This window comes from Rhinatrema bivittatum, chromosome 9 (genome assembly GCF_901001135.1).
Source record: "Rhinatrema bivittatum chromosome 9, aRhiBiv1.1, whole genome shotgun sequence".
Classification (NCBI taxonomy): Eukaryota; Metazoa; Chordata; class Amphibia; order Gymnophiona; family Rhinatrematidae; genus Rhinatrema; species Rhinatrema bivittatum.
In genome coordinates this window covers 93,649,916-93,670,228 of record NC_042623.1, presented here as the reverse complement: position 1 = coordinate 93,670,228, position 20,313 = coordinate 93,649,916, and the positions used below count along the sequence as shown (strand labels likewise).

General features: G+C 37.2%; 1 protein-coding gene across 1 annotated transcript in view; it reads left to right on the top strand.

Annotated features, from left to right (window-relative positions):
* FOXP2 (forkhead box P2) overlaps positions 1-20,313 on the top strand; it is a 1,080,393-nt gene that overhangs the window by 888,940 nt on the left and 171,140 nt on the right. The window contains 5 exon segments of the mRNA XM_029617020.1: positions 499-575; positions 687-788; positions 3,153-3,274; positions 5,604-5,673; positions 6,367-6,530. Coding sequence (XP_029472880.1) covers positions 499-575; positions 687-788; positions 3,153-3,274; positions 5,604-5,673; positions 6,367-6,530 — 535 coding nt within the window.

Below are 20,313 nucleotides of genomic sequence, written 5' to 3'. Positions count from 1 at the left end.
TACGTCGCAACTCCGACCCCCCACCCCCCCCCGCCAGAATACCTCATCTCAGTGCAGGTAAACGTATGCACAAAACTGAGTTATGCATGGGCCCAGGCCAATTTTAGTGCAGCCGTGTACATCCATAAAATGGAGTTTTATGCGCATAAATAGCTTTGAAAATTACCCACTTAGTATTAAGAGGGCCCACAATTGTTTCACTACTTTTGTGATACTATACAGTACAGTATTATCTTCTGTTGAACATCTACAGAGTGACTAGGTTTTCTGTTTCTGATGGACTTTAAACAACTGACAAGGGATGCTTTACTTGCATGTTATGTCAAGGACTACAGAAATGGTCTGTTCTGTATAATTGAATTCTTTTCTCATGTCTTGTCCTTTTACTAGTCACTGCTTTTCTACAGCTATTGTTCACAAATAGTACCAATCAGCATTAAAATTCTATTTTCAACTGGCATGTTCCTAGAGTTATTAATATTGGGTTGTTTTTTCTAGAAATTGCCCCAAATTATGAATTTTATAAAAATGCAGATGTCAGGCCTCCATTTACTTATGCAACTCTCATAAGGCAGGTAAGTAACTAAAAATAAACATTGCTCAATTAATGCTTATGTTAGGACTAGACTGAGAAAGTTCCATCTAAACCATTGTTTTATGTTGCTATGTATCTTGTCTGATTTCAGGCTATCATGGAATCATCTGACAGACAGTTAACACTTAATGAAATTTACAGCTGGTTTACACGAACATTTGCATATTTCAGGCGTAATGCAGCAACTTGGAAGGTAACTTCTTTCTTAGCCATTTTAAGATGCCTAGCACAGCACCTACAGATAGCACAAGGAACATTTATTTACATGACATAAGCAGATTAGTATCTGCTTCCCCTCTTTTTAACCTGCCTCTTGAATGGAATGAATTCCCTCTCTCAAAATGACAAGTGAAAGAATAATTTTGCCTCTGATATCGTTTTCTAATTTGGTGCAATTAATAGCTGAGGCTTGGCAGAGAAATGAGGGCCTGACACACTAATTACAGTGTGAGCACTCAATCATCAACACCTTTGTTAGTCGCACTATATTACTTTTTCTCTTGCATATTATTGGCTAATTAGTTTGAAAAATGTCTGTTTGCCTTGTGCAACAAATGGAGGCTGTAGGTTTTGTCTTGGTCTGTGCCTTTTGTACACATCATACCTCATCATACAGACTGAAGCTGCCAGAGGAGTGAGGGCCGTGGCTACTCAGCTGGAACTAAAAGAAAGTAAAGTGAATATTATCCTGTCAGAACATAAATGCAGTTTATTTACTTAGACAAAAGGGTTCATCTATATCCCTGTCCAAACAACTTCATTGTCTAGATCCTACAAGGAACAGCAAAATGTTAGTTCTGTGCATCTATTTTTGGAAAAGAGCAATGTCTGGAAAGATAAGGGCACTCAGCACAGACTAAGTGAACTGTTTTATTTTCATTTCAAAAAGCAGTCAGAAACATCAATTAGCCACAAGCCATTTGATACAAAAGGGGGAAATGTTTGTAGTGGAGAAGAATAGAGGCAGCAAAGCACTCATCAGCATACTAAGAATTTTAAACTGCGAGATATGTGAAAGTGAATTAATTTGGATTTAAAATGCAAATTAATCTGGCAAGCGATTACAGATATATATGGGTGTGAAAGGCTCAGAATGCTTTTTCATTTACAAAATGTTTAGATGTTATTAGTTACTATGTGGTATGGTAAAGGATGTAATTGTTTTATTTATGCACAGTTGCTTGATCTGTATTTTATATGAAGAAAATGTCAGTGGTAATCTGTAGAAAATATGTTTTGAGCTCTTTCGATAGGTAATATTTATGTTTAAAATTTACATTTTCTTTCGTTACTCATTAGAGAATGTAGTGAATGATCTGTCATTTGATTTACTGGAAGAAATTTTAAAAGAAATGAAAGGTGATTTAATATCTTAGCTTGGTCTCATCTCCACAGCTCGGGGATCCAGCAAAACTCATTCTGAACAGCTTATTAGTTCTAACTATATCGCATGCATAATAAAACCGCTCATTTGCTCATTAATATTAAAATTATCATATTCAGAGCCATGGGCATTAAGATCAATCAAATCCTTGGATTTCAGGTCAGATGCTAGATCTGCTTATGCTTTTCTTTCTTTCTTTTTAAAGAATTTTTCTCTTAAAGCAAGCCAGGAGCTTGTCTTTGTGTAAATAGAAAAAAAAATCATTAAAATTACTTTTCTTTATACATGCAAAATAAAGATTAGGTCATCACAAAATATACTTGCTAACAACATGCCACTTCATTTTTAACGAGAAGAAATATTTATTTTATTTATATAATTTGACTGAGGTGGGGGGATGACCAAAATGAATGGTGTACTATATTTTTAATACTAAGTAAGAATGACTTAATTTGTCTTATGTTAATTTTTGGAAATATTTTAAAGCAAAACTCCCATCTATTAACTGAACAGCCATTGTAGAAATCAGAAAGTATACCATTAGATCCTGTTAAGACTTTTAATTCAAGATATTTTAGAAACTTTGTAGGAAAAAGTATTTGAAAAAAAACCCTTAAGTGAGAATTATTTAGTAGGCAGAACATTTCATTGTAACTTGCATTTGTCACCTAATAATACAGAATAAACAAACTCTGTCATTTCATTATTATAGGGATGAAAGGAATGCCTTTGAGCTTATTTGCATAAAGCTTTGTGCAAAATTAACACTTGTCACTGAAGCTTTTTTAGCATTTTAATACCATAAGAAGGATAGGCTCTTCTGAATATTTCAGCCATCCCCAAGTGCTTGATCAGGGACACAACAGAGCTGACCTACTTGTTCTGGCATTTTGAAAGACTATAATTTGTACAGATATTGCAATTTAGACCAGGTCAATGAAAGGAAGGTTTTGACACAGCTATTATTAAAATAGCTAGGATGAGTCTGTTATCACAAAGTTCAAACCACAGATTCAATGATTTTTAAGTTTGAGTATGAAATATTGTGTACATACCTGGAAATGAATACTCACAATTGACGTTTTTCCTATCCCTTAAGACAAAATGAACAAAATATACACCATTTTACATTATTAAGTTCACCGTGTTTTCTTTTTGATGTTTTTCATTTAGAATGCAGTACGTCATAATCTTAGCCTACATAAGTGTTTTGTTCGAGTAGAAAATGTTAAAGGGGCAGTATGGACAGTGGATGAAGCAGAATATCAGAAGCGAAGGTCACAAAAGATAACAGGGTATGTTTGCAAAGGTTATGTTCATGTATGCCGTAAGGTACTGACAATGAACACTTAATAGGAAGCAATTTTCTATGAAGTTTTATATACGTATATATATATATATATATATATATATATATATATATATATATACAAGTATCATATATCATACCAATTTCAAAAGCCCACTTAAGTATGTAAAATCTTAGAAAATTCAGTAGAATTCCAAATGAGTTACACGCATAAAACCCATGTATATGATATGCATTCATTTTATAAAATATATGTATCTCTGCCCCACAACATACTTGTATATGTAGGCTTACAAGCAAATACATGTATTTCAATGCAGTGAACATGTGTACTTTTCCTACCTATTTTAGAAATATATGGGCTGGATTTTCAAAGGGTTACGTGCGCCGGGCCTAAAGCCCTTGGACGCGTGTAAGTTCCGGGGCTTGCAAAAAGGGGCGGTCTGGGAGCAGGGAGGGGCGGGACGGTCCAGGGGTGGGGCAGTGGCGTGGCCAGAGGCCTCCGCACGGCCGGTATGCTGGGGATCACACGTCAGCCAGCACACACAACTTCAGTCCTAGGGCTGAAGTAAGTTTGGAAATAAAACAAAAACAATGAAAAAGGTAGGGTGGAAAGGGCGGGGGGAAGGGAAGGTTGGTGGGGCATAAGGAACGGGGGAAGGCAGTGCGGCAGTGAAGCCCCTTGCACGCGCTGACCCCTGATTTTATAACATGCACATACATGTTAAAAAATCTGGCGTACATGTGTGCACACCGGGTAGCACGCGCACATGTACGCCCGCGTGCAGGTTTGAAAATCTACCCCTATGTGCATATATTGTACATGCAAAAATAAAGTAAGACTCGCGTATATCAGTGTATTTTAGTACAGGTATGCACCAGTTTTATCAATTAGTTCACAGTTCATCCAGTCCTTCCACAGCTCATCGAAACCCTCATGGTTCTTTAGCTTGAACTGCTCCTAGTTCACCCAGATCTCCTACCTGTCCATTAGTACACAATAAACATGTTCAATATCACTTACTCCAGATAATTAGCAGATGTAAAATTATGTGAGTAAGTTGGCAAATCTATGTGCATGTCTTTTAAAATAGCAACTTCTGCATGTAAATGTTGGCCCTAGCTTGTAATGCTCCTAGACCACCCCTTTTATACGCTCGTATATGGGCACATGAAAGTGAAAATACACGCTCATTTTAGACCTTGATAAAATACAGAATGCAGAATAGAGGTTACTTATGTACATATATGCTAATTTTTAGACACGTAATATTTTGAGAATTCACCCCATAGAAAACAAGCTGATTAATTTATTGCTAACTCTTGAGTTTAATTCATTTCTTTTACTGAAAAACAACATTTACAACAGATTCTTCCACAGCTTTTAATCTTATTATTGTTATTCAGTGTCATATTTTTGTTAAATAGTAGACTTTCCAATTCCATCACTGCTTGTAGTATATTCTCAAATAGAAGTTTTTTCTGACCATTATGATGAGCTCTTTTGAGCTACATATGCAAAACAGCATTCTACCTACATGTTCTTTGGTGAAACAGAGAATTGTACAGATTCACTTTAGAATTTATGATGACATATTTCAAGACAGTGATCTACAAATTTAATTTGTGAAAGAGTAGTGAAATCTTTAGAATGTTTACTGTTCTTCTTTCAAATCCCATGTCAGGTAGATTTTGGAAGCTGATGTTTTTAAATTGTTTTCCATATCTAAGTGACTCTGGACTGTTACAAAATGTTGAGAGATCTTATAGTTGAATGATTCAAATTTGTCTTTAATAGTGATATATTTGTAAATAGCTAGAAAATTTGTTCCAACATATGCAGAAACTATAACTTACGTATACATTGTGATGATATTTAAATATTTCTGGAGAGGTTTAAACTCTGGGATGAATCAGTATAACCCAGTTTTAATTGATACATTTTTAATTGAAACATTTTTATAGCACTTCTAGAATTTTCTAATATATTTATTTTGATTGAATTTTGTGAATTACACTAATCATAAAAATCAGAGAAAAAAAGCACTAGCTAAAATCAAGCATAGTGTAGTCAGGGTCTGTGCATAATTCTGGCTTGTTCCATTGCTGCTGTGTAATGAATGTTTTGAATAGAAAATAGTTAAGTTGTACTAAATTGTTTCCATTTGATATTGTGATATGAGATCAGTACATTTCTGTATTTGTGGTTCAGTTAAATTTGAATCTAAAACTCTCAAGGAAAAAGACTAGTCATATGTAAGTTAGGTATTCCTAACTTTTTACATTTAAAGTAATACAGTGTAATCCCTTTGCAGAAGTCCAACATTGGTCAAAAACATACCTACAAGTTTAGGATATGGAGCAGCCCTTAATGCAAGTTTGCAGGTATCACAATAAATCTTACTCTTTTTGTTTCATATATGTATATCATCTTTTTTATTTGCTCTTTTATGGATCTGTGAAAGCATTGCACTTCACATTTATATTTGTGTGGGCATTTTGTTTGTTCCTCAAATGTTTATCAGCCAAATGAGTTGCATTACCTAGCACTATAAGAGACACTGGTTCTAATTCATGCTCCTTTTGATGTAAAGTAGCAAGAAGGACACCCTGTGGCAAAATCTGGAACACTCAGTTCTGCTACAAACGTTAGATTGATTGAAGTTTTTAAAATATATTTGGACATGTATTAATATTAATCACAGCTGCTGGAAATGATTTCAAATAATACAATTATATGAGGTGCTCATAGCAAAATCTTTTATTTTTTACTAACAACACATAACTTTAATGAATAACAGACAAATGTCAGGACTTTTTTACTCTGAGATCAAGTTCTGATCAGTTTATTAAGTAAATAAATTGTATGTAATACAACTTTATAGTTATTATAACTCCAGGTACATAATGTAAACTAGAGTTCTAAGGTAGATAGTGCTTGCGATCATTGACTACATTGTACATTCAATTGGCTTATTACACATATAAAACAAACTGAGAACCAAGAGTTACATACAGATATGTTTTCATGAAATGTACTTAAATGGTACTTCTATTTATATTTGTTTGCTTCTTTAGGCTGCTTTGGCAGAAAGCAGTTTACCTTTGCTTAGTAACCCCGGATTGTTAAATAACGCTTCCAGTGGTTTACTGCAAGCAGTCCATGAAGACCTCAATGGTTCACTGGATCACATTGACAGCAATGGGAACAGCAGTCCAGGCTGCTCTCCTCGACCTCACCTGTAAGTATGCTTAAAAGAGTACTATAGATATCAATGTACTAATGTGAGTCATGGAAGCCTTTTGATTTATAGGCTGCTTTCAATGTGTTTTCCATCAAATAAAGAAAACAAAATCATCAAAATAAATTGGGAAAATTTATTTTAAAAATAGGCATTACTAGAAGGTTAAAAAGTAAAAAGGAGGATGTTTAGGGAGAGAAGAGATTTGAAATGTGTGCTCCTACTTTGAATTTTAAGGGGCCACTGGTTTTTTAGGGATATGCATTTGTTTGAAACAAAAGTATAAAATGTGACAACTAAGCTCATTTTCATTTTATTTCAAATTAACCAAAAATTAAAAATGTTATAATGTTTTGTTTTCAGGAAATAGTGCACACTATTAGCAAACAGGGTACACTGTTTGAAAATAGAGTGCTATTAACAAAATAATGTACCCTATTTGCAAATATGATTGACTAATAGAAAATAGTGCACATTATTTCCCAAAAATGAAAAAACAGAAAAAAAAACCTGAAAGCAAAAAATGAACAAAACATCTCTAAAAATGAAACAAAACTGAAAAAACTAAGGAGGTTATTTTCAAAGCAGTTTTGCATGTAAATGTAACATACTGTCATAGCAATTTTCAAAAGCCATTTACATACATAAAGAGGTAGATTTTAAAAGCGTTGCTCACACAAAAATGGCCACATACACGCATTTGTGGGCCGTGCACGATCAATGCAGATTTTAAAAAAAATTGAGTGCAGAAAAGTGGTGAGGCATGGGTGGAGCATGGGCGTTCAGGAGTGGGGCCAACAGTTACATGCGTAACTCCATATTTTGGAGTCCGTGGCACGCATTGGCTTGTTATCTGCATAACTTTACTGCTACTCCAGATGAGGAGCAAGTCTGTAGATCTCGAGTTTTAGGGGTTACAGGACAAGGTGAGGGGCATAGGTCAACTGGGTGGCATGCAGGATGAAGAACCAGAGGGTCTGGAAGATCTCGATATAAACCGGCAAACTGGTGGACTAATTGGAAAAACTGAGTTGTCCCTTGTGTAAGCATATTTTAAAATCCATCTGTATACATGCATAAAAGCTGACAAAGTCTTATGGAAGACATGCGTGCTAACTGTGCTCAAGTAACCTCTTAAAAATAGGAGCATACTTACACTCAATTCATGTGTAAGTATGCCCCAACTCGCCCCTCCCAGCCCAAATCATGCCCCCCCCCCGGCCAGCCCCTTTTTCAGGGCCCAGCACTTGTGCACGTATCGGCACTTACGCACGTGGTTGGGCACTTTTGAAAATGTGCGTGGCACGCACAGGGTCTGGCCACTCACATAAGTGCCAATTTTTATGTGTGCGTCCGTTTTAAAATTCGGCGTTTAGTGTGCACATCCCTATTATTTTTATTTTTATTTTATTCTATAATGAGATTCTAACCTGTTATAAAGCTCATAACATTGTGCCCTACAAAAGCATGTCATTGTTTGAGTTCTAAATTTTGCCAGCCTTTTTATAATACGTATAGGATCTTCCCTTTTAGAATAATATGTAGCATTCAAATTAAAAGTCTGTAAACCATTTATGATCCTGCACTGTGGTAGAGATATTGCCCATCTATATAAACCATAAAATGCAATGCTTAACTGTTATTCAAAGTTTGCATAGAAACTAATAAAGTATAACTTTCTTCCTATCTTATAAATCAGTTTAATTACATATTCAACTTTAATTACTGGTGTGTCTGTATGGGCAAGGTTTATATGTTATATTTTATGCAACTCTACAATTTCTATTAATATTTAGCAGCTAACTATATCATTAATTACTCTAAAATCTTTCTCTTACCATTTTTAATGGAGCTGAGAAAGTGGAAAAATTAAAAATTGATATATTATGATTTCAGAACTGTGTAGGAAGCTTTAAAATGCATTGCCTTAATCAGTGGTGTCAAATGTATTGGTTTCTTGTTTACTAAATAGAAAATATCAACTATGGAGATATTTTTTCTCAGTTACTTTTATAATGAATACATTTTAAATAGTCTTAATTTTAGGGTTGCTTATGTGATTTCTAATTATCTTACTATAACAATATGACTGGAGAGAAAAATTGATACATTCTTTTAAATTTTATTTTATAATAGTTGAACAATCACCTTGTAGAAACAAAAGACACAAATCATCTTTCTATTTACAAAAAATAAGTAGAAAATAAACTACATCCATCAAGTAAATACCAATAACAATTTGTGATTCTGCATCAATATTAACCCTCAAATTGTGGGGGATCCAAGAGAAGAAAGCAGTCATTATCAAGCAAAGCATAGGCTATTATGGGTGAACAGATGCTCCATACCATCATATTAGAGAAGCAGCCCATCAGGATCATTGCATATTTCCCCTTCCGGCCCCTTAAACTTGAATATCTTCCTTATAGTCAATAAAAATTCTCAAATGGTCAGGTTAAAGAATATGTGCTTAGTATTTTGATATCTTATTAAACATTTACACTGGTATCTAAGAAACAACTGTACTCCTAATGGCTTAATCTAGAACATAAAACAATACATTTCCTTCCGCAATCTTTCATACTTCTGGAAATATTGGAACAGATACTTAGCCTTAAAGTAAGATCATCTTTCAAATGATAGTGAAATTAAAAATGCAAAATCAATAATTTATATCAGTCACCTATAGAGTCACTGGCTTCACCTCCTCACTGGTTGATTTCTCAACAAGACTAATCAAATCAAAACTGTCTATAGTTAATTGAAAATTTTCATCTTCAATATTGACACCACACACTGGCCTTTTCTTTGAAAGGGAAGATAATAGATGTTATTCATTGGGGGGATCAAATCTGAACAAGACCCAGAATTTTAACTAAATATCTCTTGAACATCTCTTGCTGAAATTATGAGATATCACAGAAAATTCAGTTGTCTTAAATTTAGCCCTCTAGCCTGTTTTTCAAGGGTTTCTAATTTCTTATGTCACCCCCTTTATCCTTGATTATGATAAATTGATTTTTTGGATGGAGTTCATCTTAATCTCCACTTCAGGAATTTTGTTTAGAGTGAAGGCCAGCAATTCTTCTTGATCACCTTGTTTTGCCAGGAATTCAAAGAAATTGACATATTCTGAGATAAACAGAGACATTTCAAGCACAGTCAGGGTGGCTCAAATGGAGCCAGTGTAATAATAGATGGCTTTACCAAAGTGCACTTCAATTCATCAGCTGGTTATAGTCCTACCTCAGATCCCTAGAGTGGATCCACCTTTCTTAACACACTTCTCAAAACCTGCTGATTTTTCATCCCTACTTCCCTACAACTGATTGTCCTGCTGTAGTCTGGAGTAGAGAAGGAAAAGGAAACAATATTTCTAGTATAGTACTCCACCCCCACCCATAGAACGTGCCAGCATCTGCAGTCCTTCCACCTGCAGCATCTCCAGTATACCTGCCTTTGCAGTTCTTCCACGCCTGAGAGTGGGAGATGATTCTTTAATTTTGAGGTTTAGGGTAACTTCAAGCTTAGGCTGAATGTTATTCCTTGATGAGGTCCAGCAGCTAGCTTTCCCAAAAGGTACAAGGAACTTGTCAATCTGAAGGGGAAGGATGGACTCTTGAGGTAAGCCTGTGATCTCCCTTTTTCCTTGAAATGTGAAAAAGCAAAATACAAGGAAAAATAGTAAGATGGCTCAAGAGCTCATCATCCATGTTTTACCCTGGATTCCCCTACTATCCATTCTGATATTACCTATTCAAATATATACATGAACCATCTTTTTGATCATTTATTTGATAATGTTTTCCATTTAAATTTTATTCTGTGAATGCTGAATATTGATAGAAACAAAAGGTATGAGATCCTTATTCAAAGGCATATTTAGCCAGATAATTTGTGAGTTAGCTGACTAAATGCCGACTTTTGAAAATTTCTACCACTTATCCAGTTACATTTTAGATAGATAATTCATTATCTGGCTAAAATTTAGACAGGTAACATAGGGGTATTCCAGAAGCATTCTAGGCAGAGTTATGTTACCCAGAAATCTAGCTAAATCCAATATTCAAACTTATCCAGCTAACCTTGGTTGTACTGTAGAGCAGTCATAAAGTTATCTGAATAAAATTATCTGGCTAACTTTAAGATAGTTTGGTACATTCAGTGATGCAACTGTTCCACTGAATATCTCACCAAAGTTAGCCGAATAAGTTTATCCAGCTAATTTCACTGACTGGACCTGTATATTTAATTTCCTCTAGTGAGAAGCAGCTACAATAAGGCATACTAATGGATCTCAAGACTTGCATCATGTGTGAAGTCATATGTCTCCTTTAGGACTTTCTAGAAAGTTTAAGAGCATATGTGGAGGTTTCTTATATGCCACTGGACATATTGCTCTGTAGTTTGTTGATGTGTTGGAAGAGGAGTATGTTGAGCCAGACAGTAGCTGCTACCGTTTTAGGCTTTCAACCATTTTTTGTGCCTTGTTTGTTGGCACTTTCGTGTGACTCATTTTCAGTCAAGCTTTATTATTATTATTTTCCCTTGGAATATTAGTAGTTAGGTTCAAAAGTTCTGAAGAATGTTTTACAGAACAATTGCTTCACTTTAGGTGCATAATTTCAGGTTTGGTTCAGCAGATTCACATTCAGTGTTTGTGGTGGTCACTTTTTTTTCTGTTGGCATATATTTTTCTTTGGCAAAATAACTTTTAAAATTTTTGTGCCAACTATTTTCTGGACTATAGCTGAGAATCAAGCCATTTAATTTAAGAGATTTCCAAAAGGATTCTAGAAATTGTACTTCCCTGATTGCCATAACAAGTTGCACAAGGCAAAGGCCATAAGAACATAAGAAATTGCCATGCTGGGTCAGACCAAGGGTCCATCAAGCCCAGCATCCTGTTTCCAACAGAGGCCAAATCAGGCCACAAGAACCTGGCAATTACCCAAACACTAAGAAGATCCCATGCTACTGATGCAATTAATAGCAGTGGCTATTCCCTAAGTAAACTTGATTAATAGTCGTTAATGGACTTCTCCTCCAAGAACTTATCCAAACATTTTTTGAACCCAGCTACACTAACTGCACTAACCACATCCTCTGGCAACAAATTCCAGAACTTTATTGTGCGTTGAGTGAAAAAGAATTTTCTCCGATTATTCTTAAATGTGCTACTTGCTAACTTCATGGCATGCCCCCTAGTCCTTCTATTATTTGAAAGTGTAAATAACCGAGTCACATCTACTCGTTCAAGACCTCTCATGATCTTAAAGTCCTCTAACATATCCCCCCTCAGCCTTCTCTTCTTCAAGCTGAACAGCCCTAACCTCTTCAGCCTTTCCTCATGGGGAGCTGTTCCATCCCCTTTATCATTTTGTTTGCCCTTCTCTGTACCTTCTCCATCGCAACTATATCTTTTTTGAGATGCGTCGACGAGAATTGTACACAGTATTCAAGGTGCAGTCTCACCATGGAGCGATATGGAGGCATTATGACATTTTCCGTTCTATTAACCATTCCCTTCCTAGTAATTCCTAACATTCTGTTTGCTTTTTTGACTGCTGCAGCACACTGAGCCGACGATTTCAAAGTATTATCCACTATGATGCCTAGATCTTTTTCCTGGGTGGTAGCTCCTAATATGGAACCTAACATCGTGTAACTACAGCAAGGGTTATTTTTCCCTATATGCAACACCTTGCACTTGTGCACATTAAATTTCATCTGCCATTTGGATGCCCAGTCTTCCAGTCTTGCAAGGTCCTCCTGTAATGTATCACAGTCTGCTTGTGATTTAACTACTCTGAATAATTTTGTATCATCCGCAAATTTGATAACCTCACTCGTCGTATTCCTTTCCAGATCATTTATATATATATTGAAAAGCACCGGTCCAAATACAGATCCCTGAGGCACTCCACTGTTTACCCTTTTCCACTGAGAAAATTGACCATTTAATCCTACTCTCTGACTTTTATACCAAGATTCACTGGAAGCTATCAGCCCAAGCAGTAGAGACTCAGCCTGCCTGATTGATGTGAGTAACTCCCGCTCAAACTAGTCTCAGAGCAAGAAAAATAGACTTATAGAGCCAAGAACAATCAAGTTGGTAAACAGAACTCTTCAAAACAGTCCTCAGCTCCTTTGATTCCTCAGTCTGAAAAGGGTCAAGTCTCATTTCTCCCGTCACCATAGGAACTGAAAAGATGTAACTCATGAATTGGTAAGCAAGGACTTAGTCTTAAGTAATGATGTTATCATCTTGGGAGTACTTTTCAAAAGCATATATGTATGTAAAACAACTGTTTGAAAAATATCATGGATATTGTATGCCTAAAAGTACATGTGGAAGCAATTGTGAATGTATTTATACACATATTGAAAGAGGTATTCCCAGGGATGGGGAAATCATTTACATACATACTTTTGATTTTCAATTTTAATGTAAGTGTCCACCTGCTCTCTGGCAGGTGTAAATGTGTGTGCCTGTACCACACTAACGTGTTCATGGTCCCACTTATTTTCAAAGTGGACTTACTGTATATATGTAACTCTGCTTTAAAAATTAGAGTTGAAATCCACATATATTTTGTATATGTCAGCCCTATACAGGCTGTTATAAAGTTGGGCTCTTAGATGGTATGTATGTATTGGCGTGTGGCCAGATACGAAGCAAATTTATATACTGCATGCATGCTATAAAATAGCCCTGTATGCTTGCTCCTAATTTTAAACTTCTGTGCACACAGCAGCATAATTCATCTTTGGGTCACATAAGTGAGGGAATTTTATAACAGACATCCGTCCAGCCCATGACCAGTTTTACCAATTCATCCACCAGTTTCTCCAGTCTAAAGCTAGATCCTTCAAACCTCCCTGGTCCTTTAGCCTGCACTCCCCCCAGTTAACCCAGACCCCTCAAACACTTCATAGATGTCTGGATATAGTTCATAAAGACTTACACCTCCTCCATGGCAGAAATAACTTTGCAATGAAATATACATGGCATATGTCCATGTGCATAGCTTTTTGCAAGCATCATATTGGCCACCCCAGAATGCCTATGCCTCACCCATATTCTGCCCCTTTTTTTCTCCATGCGAGATATTTCTGTATTGGTATTTGTGTACGTAATGTAGGTAGCTTATAAAATTGAGAGGACACATGTATATGCTAGATGCACACCCATCTTCTAATTTTGGCATATGCCTGGCTTTTAAAATTCTCATTTTAGTGATTAATGGCATCGAGGACTCCTGGGTAGTTGAAATGTCACATGCTCCAAATTAGTTTTGCCAAGAGGATTGTATGACTTCCTTATACAAGAACAGTCTGCACCACTCTCCCAAATATCATCCACCAGGTTTTGAAGATGTCTTCTATATAACCTTCAAGGGCATCTAGTCCCATGTGGCCATCCTGATTTTGTCACTTGACATCTTACAATCAAAGTTGGATAGATTAGTTATGGAAACATTTTATTAACACTTAAGGGTATCAAGACATTGAATATGTCAACTTTGGGGCACGTAGCCAGATCCATGCATGTCACACCCATTGTGCTCAGAGCAAATGAAGAACTGGAGAAAATGAGTGGCTCTCCGTGTATGCTGTTTACATGGGTTTGAAGTGCTTGTGATATCTCCCTGCATGACTCCCCCAAACCTCGAGTATTCAACCCTGTTCCAATCGGATCCCTCATACAACTAGTTCTAAAACAGCTCCAATACCTTTCTTTCAGTACTAATTTATTGCATGATTGAAGATGCCATGTTTTGTAGTGCCGTTCTGGCACAGTGCCATTAATTGGTTTGGGCTTCTGTCCCGACTGATGCAGCTGGAGTGGCAAAACACAGTCCGTGTCAGGAGACCGAACTCTGCTTTACCCTTATATCACTCACAATAAAAGATGGAATTGCTTCGCAATGACTTTATTGATTGAAATTTTGATTTGAATGTCAAGGATCCTTACATCTCTAGAGCTATACTGTGCCTGTATGGTTAACACCCATTGTGCTGCCACATATGGCAAACCAGTGGATACTAAATAAGCACACATGCATCCAAAGTAGACTGGGGAGTTCATTAGATCAGACCCACATCTCTGATCTATCCAAGAAAATAGATGGCACATCAGCCACTTGGTGATGAAGGTGTCATGAGTGTACTAAAAACATTCAGAAATCAGGTGAGAAGAAAACTATCAACCGAGAAAGGTGTTACTTTCTCTCCTACTAAGGATGTCCTTTGGAATACTCATTAGACCAAGAACCTCTACAAACCTAATAATTCAGAAGCAAGACTCAGTGCATCCTCTTACAGCCTTGATGTTGAGAGGATAGCACATTATGACCTTGGACTGTCTGAGCAGGTGTTACAGGTTCTTTTGCCTTCAGGCCATCTACTAGAAATTCATATGTTTTCAAATAGAGGAAATTTGCTGCGTGATGTGAGAGCAAATCCATACATCTTTTCTCTTTATCCACATAAAAACTGCTTGAATATCCTATATATTTCTCAGTCTGCTTTGAAAACAAATATAGTCAAAGCCGACCTTACTGCAATTGGCATATATCCCCTTCTCCTTAGCTTGTTGTGGAGACACTTATTCAGGGCTTGCTTCAAATGAAGTTTCATTTAAAACATCCCACAGTTTCATGGGACACAAACTTGTTTTTAGCTAAGCTGATGAAAGTCTCATTTGAGCTTCTCAACTCTTGTAAGCTGAAGTATCTGACCTGAAAAATCACATTTTCAATGAAAGTCACTTCAACCTACAGAGTTGGTGACCTCAGGGCTTTAACGACATTTCAACCTTATGCTAATTCACATCAGAACAAGGTGGATCTTTGCATAATACATAGGGAGTGCTAACTGCAGAACCTTCATCTGTTGGTGGTAAGTTGGACTTGCTGGGAAAGGATGCTTAAATCTTGAAAGACAAATATTCTTAAAGGGTTAAACTATTATTGGCTGTCAATATTGTTTGTTAGTTAAGGTTAATATCTGCAAGTGTTAAGAATTGTGTGTGTTTAGAGAAAATAGACTGGATTAAATTTAGGAGTTAATAAAGGATAGTTTTTGTTTACAAGTGCAAAGAATTGTGTGTGTTTAGGGACAATAGACTTTGGATTCATTTTGTGAGCTAGTAAAGTTTAATTTTTGTTTGTAAGTTTAAAGAACGGTGTGTCTTTAAGGATTATAGGATTAATTTTTGTGATGGTTAGTTTTTTGTAAGCATTAGAATTATGAGTTTGCAAACGTTACTTACTTGATCTGAAAAGATAAGAGTACTGGTGCCTGGGCAACTAGTCACTATTTGATTCTCACCCATTTCCACCCACCCCAATCACTTTTTTGTTATATAGATTATGTCCCCCCTTCCAGATAAGTGGAAAATATTCAAAATAAGAGTTAATTAGTGTTTTAGAATAACATACAGTTAACCCTGATTTTAGTGATTGACAAATTATAGTCTTGTTGCTGGTCATGTCACCTAGTTATCAATTTAAAACCTTAGATTTATAAGACACCAAATAAATAATTTAAAAACCTTAATCAAATTTAAAAACTATTAAAATGAGACATACTTACTCCTTAATCAACTTTTAAAACTTTAGCAACTAAACAAAATTAAGATGAAGACAGAAGTCTAGCAGTGAGCTGGGGACTATCCAGTCTTTTGGATTGAGTGCCACATGTATGATGATCTACTGTTGGTGAGGGGCTTTATGTATGTACCTGGTATAAAGAGCGCCTGGCTCTCAAAGAATGAGTCTGGAGGTCAGAGTGGCAAATTTGAAGGAGCTGAGGGAGGCAGAGAGGTATATAGAGGAGACCTTTAGGAACATTAGTAGAGTGGTCTCAACTCCAGGCAAGCAGCCTTTGTATTGCTTTGGAGAAGCAAGGTCACCTGTCAAGAGAACATCACCTGGGTGTGGCAGGAAGTGATCCTGTAATTAGGACCTGACCTCCAGTTGATGCTTTATCCTCTTGCACTGAGGATGTGTCTCCAGGGGCATGTGCCTAGGAGGGAAGGGTTAAAACGACTATTGTAGTGGGCGATTTGATCATTAGGAATGTAGATAGCTGGGTGGTTGATGGATGTGAAGATCCAACGTTCCTGCCTGGTGCAGTTAGCAGACCTCACGCACCATCTAGATATGATTTTAGAGAATTCTGGGAGGTACTGACTATAGTGGTACATGTTGGTGCCAGTGACATAGAAAGGTGCAGGAACGAGGTTCTGGAAGCTAAATTTAAGTTCTTAGGAAACTGAAATCTAGAACCCCTAGGGGTTGCATTCTCAGAAATGCTCTCTGTTTTATTTGCAGGACCCCAGAGGCAGGCTGAGCTCCAGAGTCTCAATGCATGGATAAGACAATGGTGCAGGAAAGAGAGATTTAGATTTATTTATTTCTTTATTTATTTATAACTTTTATATACCGGCATTCGTAAAAAAAAAAACATCATGTCGGTTTACAGACAACTGAGAAAGGAAATTACAATGATAGATGGAGGAAGGATAGGAAGTTAAAAGGGTGACAACTTTACTGTAGAGCCAACGGGCGCCACAGTTATTAAATGAGATTACATGTGGTTAACCAGGTTGGACATAAATTAATTATATACAAGAGGCGACAGAGTGGGGGGTAGCGCGGGGTGGGGGATGAAGCGCATAGGGGAGGCGGGGTGGGGTAGGAACTGTACAAGGGGGCAGGTGGTGGCGATGGGAAGGAGAGGTGGTGACTGAATATCAGGAAGCCATAAAATGGATGGGGTGGTGAGGGAGGGAGGGTGTGTAGGGGGGCGGGGGGACACTGTACTAGGGAGAGGGAAATAATGAGTGTTGAGGAGAAGTCAAATGCTAGGGTTGAGAGGCGTTGGGATAGGCCTGTTTAAATAACCAGGTCTTGATTCCTTTTTTGAATTGATTAAGTGAAGGTTCTAGTCGGAGCTCGGTGGGGAGGGAGTTCCAAAGTGTGGGGCCGGCGATGGAGAAGGCTCTCGCTCTGGTGTTTGTGAGGTGAGCAATTTTGAGTGAAGGGGTGTGGAGGGTGCCCGCAAGGGAGTTTCTGGTAGGACGGTTGGCCTGGTGGAAGTGTGGCATATCTTCGATCCAGGGGGAGTTATTTTTATATAGCGTGTTATGTATGATAGTAAGTGTTTTGTATTGAGAGCGATAGGTGATTGGTAGCCAGTGGAGGTTTTGTAATATGGGAGTAATATGATCAGTCTTTCTTGAGTTTGTAAGGATGCGAGCCATGGCATTTTGTAAGATTTGGAGGGGTTTGATTGTGGAAGCTGGAAGGCCTATTAGCAGTGAGTTGCAATAGTCAAGTTTTGATAGTATAGTGGTTTGCATAACGGTACGGAAGTCATGTGCGTGGAGGAGAGGCTTAAGTTTTTTGAGGGTTTGGAGTTTATAGAAGCCCCCTTTTAGGAGTGATTTGATGTGGGATTTGAAGCTAAGTTGTGTATCTAAGAGAACTCCTAGATCTCTGACAGTCGACGGGGGTGTGAGATTTTGTGAAGTGTTCTGTTGCAGTTGGTGAATGGATAAGCTGGGTTGATTAGTAATAATTAGGATTTCAGTTTTTGAAGTATTGAGTGCAAGGTGTAGGGAATTGGGGGATATCTGGGGAAAAGAGGAGCCTATGCCAATGGGATGGGCTTCACTTTAACCAGAGTAGAAGCAGGCTGCTGGCTCTAACTTTTAAAAAGAAGATAGAGCAGCTTTTAAACTAGACCATGGAGGAAAGCCAACAGATGCTTAGAAGTGCATGGTTCAGAGAAATGTATATTTCAATGATATTTTCAAAAGAGGGAAATAAGAATATCCCAGTTAAGAGGTTGTAATTAAGACTGAAATAGTTCAGATGGATGTAGACAAAGAGCACCCAGATGTGAATGACTTTAAAATGCTTGTATCATTTGATAATAATTAAGGTGTGAATACAAAGAGAAATTAAAATTCAAATAAAAGAACATACTTTAAAATGTCTGTATGTGAATGCCAGAAATCTGAATAGTAAGATTATTGAGATAGAATGTATAGCATTATATAAGGATATAGCCATTATAATTGTTCATTGCTGATTACAGCAAAATTATATATATAAATCATATATTAAATCTTACTTAAAATCTTTTTTCTAAAACACTTTATATCTTTTTTGATTCCTGAGCTCAACTGGCAATGCATTCCACAGAGCAGGGGCAACGTATGAGAACATTCGTTTGAGTTTGCTGCGCCTATAATTTCAAGATACTGGAGTGAACAGTCTTGTCCCAGAAGATCTTTACAAGCATATAGGCTCATTGTAGCTTTTAGTTCCCAAGCAAAATGCTCAGAGTTCAATAATTTATGGGTTAGAACCAGTATCTTAAATTGGGTTCTCCATTTTATTGGGAACCAATATAAATTATATTACTGGAGTAATTACTGGAATAATATGATCCCTTACTCTACTCCCACTTAACAACCTATCAGCTGCATGTTGAACTAGTTGCAACACATGGAGCAATTTATTTGAAAGCCGAATATAAAGACTACTACAATAGTCTAGATGTCCAAGTAGTAATGCCTGTAAACAGTTCTAAACATTTCAACTGGGAGCAAAAATGTTAAGGGTCTTAACAAAATAAGGGGGTCATTTACCAGACGGATCGCACGCGATAAGGGACATTTCACACACGAAAAGTCCCTTATCGCGTGTGATACCAAGATGGGGGCAGAGTTGGCCCCGGAAGAGGAGGAGTCGGGGCGTCACCGGGGCCGACTCCACGAAGACGCCACGGACGACGAAAAGGTAAGGGCCTTTTCACGACCTATTTCGCCCCCAATAGCTACACCTTCTATGGTGGCACTATTGGGTGCGAAACCGGCAGTGATCGCACCGCTGCCGGCTAGCACAGGACCGCCCCCGTTTTGGCCCCTCATTACCTAAAGTATCGCAGGCCTGCGATACTTTAGAAAATGAGGCCCTAAACTTGTAAATGGCTATTTTTGCCAGATGCTGAATCTGCGTTTTTAAGGTCAGCTTGGAGTCTCAAATGACACAGACGTTCCTGACTTCAGAAAAAATTGATAAAGAAGATCCCTCATAAAATAATAATATAATGCCGTCTCTTGGGGACATTTTCCTAGTTTTTTATATGTTTAAATAAAGCCCACTGCTTGTCAGCCAATTACTGATATTTGACAGATACTTTTCATAAAATAGTTCATGGAAAGAGCTGTTCATATCACAGGGAATAAACAGCTGAATTTCATCAGCATAAATAAAATAGGTTAAACCCAATGATTTAAGCACAAATCCTAGAGGGGACAGGTAAAGGTTAAACGGGACAGAATTCAACTTTAACATAAGTTCTCCAAGTTGAAAAAGAACTGCCTAGTTGCACATGTTGCTTCTGTCCTGCAGAAAGGATATAAGCCTGGCCAGCACCATCTCACCAATGTCAATATGGCACAAGCAAGCAATCAGCAAATTATGCTTAATGGTATCAAAAGCAGCCAAGATGTCTAGCTACACTAAATTGCCTATGTCTCCTTGTTCCAAAAGTGATGATAATAGTAGCTCACTATTATGGTCCTTTCTGAAGCCAAATTAATGATCATCCAGTACAAAATTATCATTCAGAAACTCATCTAACTAGAGAACACACATCTTGCTAATACATTAGCCATCAATGGAGAATTGCATATTGGTCAGTAGTTGCATAGTTCTCCCAAAGGTAAATGTACATACTTTTGAACTGGTCTAACATTGGC